The 7,597-nt window shown below is 46.5% G+C and overlaps 1 protein-coding gene across 1 annotated transcript; it reads left to right on the forward strand.

Moving 5' to 3' along the window:
• Positions 1–2,422: 2,422 nt before the first annotated feature.
• Positions 2,423–7,597, forward strand: LOC144152745 (queuine tRNA-ribosyltransferase accessory subunit 2). The gene is made up of 2 exons (XM_077684171.1): positions 2,423–2,783; positions 2,912–7,597. The coding sequence occupies exon 2, from the start codon at positions 2,948–2,950 to the stop codon at positions 4,106–4,108; it is 1,161 nt and encodes a 386-aa protein (XP_077540297.1). The 5' UTR covers positions 2,423–2,783; positions 2,912–2,947; the 3' UTR covers positions 4,109–7,597.

A 7,597-nucleotide genomic window follows, 5' to 3' on the forward strand; every position in this document is an offset into this window, starting at 1 on the left:
GCTCCTATGGATTTTGCTATCTCTTGTTTGAGCTGGGAGTTCCCATACTAATGATTCATAGATGCAGTGAAGAAGTTTGTAGAATAGTGTATAATTGGAGTAATGATTAGGCAGGGCTACTAGTCCATGGTGTGTGTTAGATTTGCGCAGTTTTTCACAATGCATAAGAGAGGCATAATAGACAGGGATTTGCTGTGATTTTATCTTTGCATTAGCTTTCACTAGGTAGACGAACAATGCTGTACATGCTTAACCAAGGCGTAATAAATATTTGCTGTGATTTTGTCTTTGCATTAGCTGTCACTAGGTCAAATAATAATGCTGTGTTCCTCTCAAAACTGCATTTCGATTAATTTTTAAAAAATTTGAGAAATTTGGACATTCCTGCAATCAGGCTAGTGCCGAAATAATTATAAATAACAGATTAAGAACACAACAGAACCAATAACACCTCGTTTAGTGATGTTAGGTGTATCTCACACAGCAGTCTCATTCAATTAAGTCGAAAAAGCAAAACAGTTGGCGAAGCTTGCACTGAATTGTGCAAGGCCTGAACCATAGCAGAGCTGTAGGATTTCTTGCTATGTAAACACAAGGCCACACCACCACGCATTGCGTTAGGTTTGAAATTCTTTATTTTTGTTCCATTGTCTCTTTTCACTGTGGTAGACTAGTATTCATCGTCGCATCCATCTATATCGTCGTCTTCCTCGTGCATTACTGGCAGGCCTGGATCGTTTCGTCCACAGGCTTTCGCATTTCTCCCATACAGGAAATGGGAACCAATACGGTCACAATACAGGCCTTGCAAAACACAGCTACTCAAATTGGCAGGCTAATAGCGAGAATAGCCAACAGACACCATAGACTCAAAGAAGGCAACATCCTACGTCTAGTGCATGCTTTCATTATATGCAGAATTACCTACATCACTCCGTACCTCAAGCCCACTATAACATAGAAGAAAAAGTTGAGTGCATTACACGCAAAGCCATCAAGTTGGCGGTGGGCGTCTTAGCCTCAGCCTCTACCGTACGACTGATCGAGGTGGGCATCCATGACACAGTAGACGAACTCGTCAAAGCCCAGCACACAGCACAGTACAACAGACTAGCCGGAAGCTCTACTGGAAGAGCCATCTTATATCTTTTTAACATCTTCTACGCAGGCCAACACAAAAAATTTGCTTGATGACGAATCAACCACACCAAAGTGTGGCCCCTTTACCAAAAAAATAATGCATCCGGAGCATCATCAAGAGAGAGGGAAGCAGTACCACTCCAACTCGGAAGTCTGCTCGTTGATGTGGCTGACTACCCCAGACAACGAGCGGCCATGGCTGTTATAGTACACCAGCAGGGTAATACAGTCGCATCATGCTCTGTCAGAGAGGCTAGTCCTGAAATTGGGGAAGAGGTAGCCATCGCTCTGGTCGTTGCGGGCACGTCAGCTACGACCGTTATATTCGGCTCCAAGACCACTCTACGAAATTATGCACAAAGAAGAATATCCATAACTGTAGCCAAGAAAATTCAAAGCAAACAAACCCTACCCTCACGACATGTCTATATCATATGGACACCAGCGCACTCGTCTCTCCCTGGAAACAAGATGGCACACAAATTTGCAACCCAAGGATTTAGCTACCAGGCCGACTTCGAAGACAATGCACCATCATCGACAGGGGGAGGGACAGGCTGGCTTCCAGCCGCTCATCGTACACTAAACAGAAGGCAATCAGTTGTATGGCGCAGGATACAATCTAACACCTTCCCACACCCCTCCTTGTGCCACCGCAACTCACCAAATACATGCACAGATCAGTACAAGTGGTAAGTACAAGTGGTACAGCGCAGCAGCCGCCACACTTCCACACATGGTTTGGGTGTGTGCCAGTAAACAACGGACACCCACATCAGGTGTAGGCATTACAAGACACGAGCAATGGGAGGCCCCACTGAATTAGCTCTTAACCCTACGTCAAACAGCAGTCGTCCAGCTAGTGGAAGACGCTGCCAGGGCCCAAGGGTTGCGGACTGCCGTCTGAAGGGTCGAGACTCGAGGACACTGCCACTCCCAAGCAGGAACCCCGTCTGAACCATCATCATCATCTCCAAACGCGTTAGCACGCGCTCGAACTACTCGAACCAGCGGCAACCGGCTCCGCGAACTGGGCGCCTGTAGCGCGAGCTATCTTGGCTTACCAGCCCTGAGGCGCAAAAGCATGTGAACTGGCGCCTTTTTTTTTTTTTTTTTTTTTTTTTTTTTTTGCGAGCGTCATGCGCAAGCCTAGACGACGCCGGGCGCTCCTCGCCCGGACATTTCACGTGCGCGGTAAACGGTGGTAGTAAGTATGACCCGGGATTTTCTGATGAGGCCGCACCCGCACACATTACGGCCCTTACGGCCAGCAACAGCTCCGTTGTTAAAAGGAAGGAGAAGACGCTGTGAGTTGACGTGTTCCGTCGGTTCTACGAAGGAAGCGTAAGGTTTGTGAAACAGATAAGCGGCGTAAGAATGCTTGCTCATTCGTAGAAAATTCTGAGAATTTCTGTACTTTCGTTGAAGTTATCTGTACTTTCTCGCACTCACGTAGGGACCATAAGAATTTCGAAAGCACCATCGCGAAAGTATCAGCATTTATGATGGCTGCGCCCACGAATTAAACGTCTTCAAAGATATGCAACGAGCACGCGTTCATGTTTCGGCGTTTGGTTGGAATTAAGTGTTAAGTGAGAGTGCGGTGGTGCGCGCGCACTGCAAAATAAGCTTATATTTCCCAAGTAAGTCACGACACTTCGTCCGTATGCTTTCTCGTAACAAAAATACTCCCACGCAGAAAGCATGATTCGGACTTGCGTAACGCATGACTGAATTTCTCGTTCTGTTTTGCTTTTCTGCTTTCTTCAAGGGCCGAGACGTCGTCTTGCTCGAAGCAATCATCACGATGCGTTTCTCCGTTTCCCACGCCTGCAAAGGATGCAACGGCCGCCGCGGCGAGATTTTGGCGCTGAAAGATTTTCCTGACGGCGAGCAGCTTTCCACACCGATGTGCCTTCTCTACACTCAAGCCGGCAGCGTACCACACTTAAGCTACGACACGCTCCACAGAATCAAACACATCGACCACCATCCCGCGCTGTTTCCTCTGCCCCCCATCGCCAGCTTTTCGAGCTCCGTGCAAGAGTTTGGCGGCGGCATTTCCAAGTTCACGGGCCTGCCGTCGCATCCGGCCATCGTCAGGGTCCAGGATCCGATGAAACTCACGCCTTCTGGGTTCAACGACAAGGCCGGCGTGTCGGTCTGGGATTCAGCTGGGCGCATTCATCTGAACGCGTTAACTTTCACGCGCATCATGGAATCCTTCAAGCCGGCGTGCTACCAAGCGCTTTGCGACAGCGACACGCCGAAAGACGCATCAAACAAGAGGCTTGATCGTGCCGTCGAAAGAACCACTTCTCTCCTCGATCAGTGCATCGCCGCGAAGTCCCTGTCCGGCGCCCTCGGCGACTGTTCCATCCTGGGAACGGTTGTGGGTGGCTACAGCAGAGAGCACCGTATGGCTTCCGTGCGGGAAATCGCAAAGCGCGACGTTGACGGATACGTGGTGGAGGGATTTCACGTCGACGGACCCGAATCGATGACTCTCAAATTCGAAGATGTGAAGGATTTGCTGGATGAAGTCGTCTCGGCCTTGCCAGAGAACAAGCCAAGGTTTATGTACGGCATCCTTCGACCCGAGTTTATTCTGAAGGCCGCTATGAGCGGCATTGACGTTTTTGATGCGTCATTCGCACAAGCGGCGACCGACGGCGGATTAGCGCTGTCATTCAGTTGCAGTGGCGATAAGGATCTTTCCCTGATGCTCGAAGGAGACCTGTCGGATCACCAACTTGCGTTGAACATGAAGGATCTTAGCTACAGGGACAAATTCACCCCACTTTTGGAAGGATGCGAGTGTTACACATGCGAACACTTCACAAGGGCGTATGTAAACCACTTGCTCAACACTGGTGAAATGCTGGCCTATGTGTTGCTAAACCTGCACAACATCCATCATTTTCTAAAATACTTCGAAGCCATAAGAAACTTTTTAGAAAAGGCGTAAAGAATTGATTTTGTCACTTGCATCGTTTTGGTCACTTCTAAGGAAATCGGTGCTTCTGTGCGACTGCATTTTTCTTTTTGTTGATCAGCCTCATAGTTGTAGCAACCTTTGGGTCTCAGGTTATTCCACAGTAAATAGAGCAGCTCTAATTCTTAAGCAATGAAACACATTGTCATGTAGGTTCCATCTCTCAGGGTAGGTCACATGTCTGGCAGGCTTAATGACTTTATGGACTGCAACGAGCGAAGGACGCTGGTAAACACCCTACCACAAAAATTTTAGAAAAAAGGGCAAGTGAACATCGAAATAGAGGGATCCAAATCGTGGTTTCACAGCTGTACATCTTGCCAAATGCTTGCAGCTTCACCATAGGCACAACTCCCAAAGGCCCTTTAAATGCTAGGTGTTTAAAACACCATTTGGAAGATATCTTTAGTGGGCACCTGCATAATGTGATCATCAGTATAGTACACTGTACTTTCGGCGTATGTTAAAGATCGCCAGGTGGTCAAAATTAATACGGAGCCCTCCACTACAATGCGCCTCATCGCCTCCATTGCGTCGGCGCGTTAAATCTCATTGTCAGTCAGTCAATCAATAACTCAATTCCAAACAAAATTTTTAAAATATTCTTTTACTGATCTAAATGCAGTAATTTAAACCTCGTAATCAAATCAAAATGCATACATGAAAATATTGTAATTTTTTTCCATGCAAGCCAAAATGACACGTGGCTTAGTTAAAAAAAATAAAGTTGGGAATCGTGGCTTTCCAAATACCATATACCATTAGAGCAACATTATTGGACCTCAACAAACAGCATTTTTCAGTTTTGCGTGTTCTGGCTCATATTTTTTTGTTGAGACGTTTGCGGAAGCTTGCTGTTTCTGTCAGCAATTGAGACATTCCAATGCCTAGTGCAGCTGCCCCCAATTTTTCAGCGAAGTTGTTCAGCTCCAGTCCCTGTATGCATCCCCACCCACGAGGGGTACCTTGGGCCGCTAATGTTCTATCGGGAACAAAAATTCCCTGTGGCAAAGTCAACTTTATCGCAAATGCTCTGCATGAAACGGCTGTAACTTTTATTTCATCAAAACTGTCACCCCAAAAATTATATTACATTTGGCCGCTAAGGCAACGGCAACATTACTCCAAGTTTTATTTACTTTTACATGTTATAATTAGTTGATGAAAAATTTCCATCTGCTAACAGCACATGGGAATCTACAGGATTATCGTTAGAGAAAATGGTTAACTCTTGTTTTATCAGTATTGTCTTGCAGCAAATTATGTGACAAGCCACTACAATGACTTCATTATGGCAAGCTTCATTTACTTTTTGTGATTGCAGTTGAACACCGTTGTGAGAGGCATGGGTCATCACAGACAATCAGGTATGAGAGACACTATTCACCCACATGGTTGGCCGCCCTACCTTTCCGTTAGTTTGACCTCTTTTATAACAGACATCGGATATAGAAGATGGTTCTAAAGGACAAGTTATCGTTGAATTTTGGTCAACAAGCTCGCTTGTAACAGACATTTGATTTCAGATGCGGTTCCACCAGTCACTAAGTGCAGTTGCAATCTGTTGTGGATACAAAGGGGGACTATTCATTACAACTTCAGCAAACGCAGGGTTGTTCAGTCAGCAATTGAGGAGCCCCGGCAATAGAAATTCAATGTACAGAAGTGGCTAAAGCCTACCGCCAAGCATATGAGGGCGACCACGCATATGGCCGTCTGCGCGAGCCAAGAATACCAAAGATGTGCGTTGGCCTCTTCCAAACATGTAGCTCCCAATTAAGAAGCATTGCGGATTTAACATCTGCGATGCTTCTTCTTGCACAAACAGTGGAAGAAGAGAAAGCTAGAAGAACCGGTTGTAAAAAAAATGTGGTTGATCCGTCTTCCATAGGAACCAGTAAAACACGAAGTGAAATGTGCCTTCACAGGAGCAGTTGTATAAGGCATGTTCATCGTTCTATTTACGCGTCTGTTCATAGCGCAGTCAGGAGCACGTTCCGTGCCTCCCGTTGTGGCGAAAAAGTTTGTGGCTCGAATCCCGGCGCAGCCGCATCAGTCGAAGTTTTTCTGGAGATGTCATTTCCGTGACGGATGTGACAACAGGGAGATCTCGGTGGACCCCGGCATAAAACACTTTCGTATTAAAACACTGTATACACTAGAGATTCAGAGCCACTTCATAAATTGTCGTGGCAAAACGTGAATTACAATAGACCGTTTGCAACATGCTTTAGCTTTCCTTTTTGCTTATTTTAGTCAATGGTGCCGACATTGAGCTAGGGGTTGATCAGCAAGTGAAAACATGGTACCCTGCATATAAGAGACAAAAACTGCTCCACGGTGTGTGTCTCTTATAAAGGGGTAGAATTGTACAAAGTTCATGGTTTCTGATAGAGGCGAAAAGCAAAAACGCCCGTGTGTACGGGATTTCGACGCACGTTAAAGATTCCCAGGTGGTCAAAATTAATCCGGAGCCCTCCACTACGGCGTGCCTCATCGCCTGCATTGTGTCGGCACGGTAAACCCTACAATCAATCAAAGTGCATGGTGAAGTTGTAAAAGTTGGGGTATTCCAATCTGCTGTCACTATAGGAGGGCAATCGACATCACGATGTTCGTCCCCTAGAGTATTGATTGATTGTAGGGTTTAACGCGCCGATGCAACGCAGGCGATGAGGCGCGCCGTAGTGGAGGGCTCCGGATTAATTTTGACCACCTGGGGCTCTTTAACGTGCGCCGAAATCTCGTACACACGGGCGTTTTTGCTTTTCGCCTCCATCAGAAAAGCGGCCGCCGTGGCCGGGAATCGAACCCGCGACCTCGTGCTCAGCAGCGCAACGCCTTAGCCACTGAGCCACCGCGGCGGGTCGTCCCCTAAAGTAAAACCCTTGTCCTCCAAAATTTTATTCAGCTAAATAACTAAGAAGCAAGCTCAGCTGCAAATTACTCTTTCAGACTGTGTCCTGTTTCGTGCATTTATTTTGCTGTGCTGTCCAACCCTGTTCGCATCATGGTTTAGAAGAGAGTTCGGGCATGCGGCAGCTTCACTAGCATTCCACCTTCACATTGTTGATCGACCTCCAATTTTTTTTGTTTATGGGGATAACAACGCATGTACTTCTTCTGTATGCAATATTTTGATGCCTGCAAAAAAAAAACCCTGGCAACCAAGCATCTGGAGATGTCCAAGCATCTGGAGATGTTTTACAGTATTGTATAGCCCAAATGTTGCTTGTGTGTGTAAAAAACTAAATTCAGCACTTGCACTGCGCTTCTAGACATGCTTTGCAGAATGCAACCATGTGGTCTGCGAGCACCAGAAGAACCGAATTAGCCGTACTCTTGAACTTACCGATTTGTCGTGCTTGGGTCTGTGAATCTTATTAATGCGCGTTATGCATTTCTGGTGTCGGTCGCTTCTGACGACTCAAACTTCCTTAATTAAAAAGACCGTGAAAACAA

Source organism: Haemaphysalis longicornis, unplaced genomic scaffold (genome assembly GCF_048455015.1).
Source record: "Haemaphysalis longicornis isolate Haplotype H1 unplaced genomic scaffold, Haemaphysalis longicornis Haplotype H1 scaffold_9, whole genome shotgun sequence".
Taxonomy (NCBI): Eukaryota; Metazoa; Arthropoda; class Arachnida; order Ixodida; family Ixodidae; genus Haemaphysalis; species Haemaphysalis longicornis.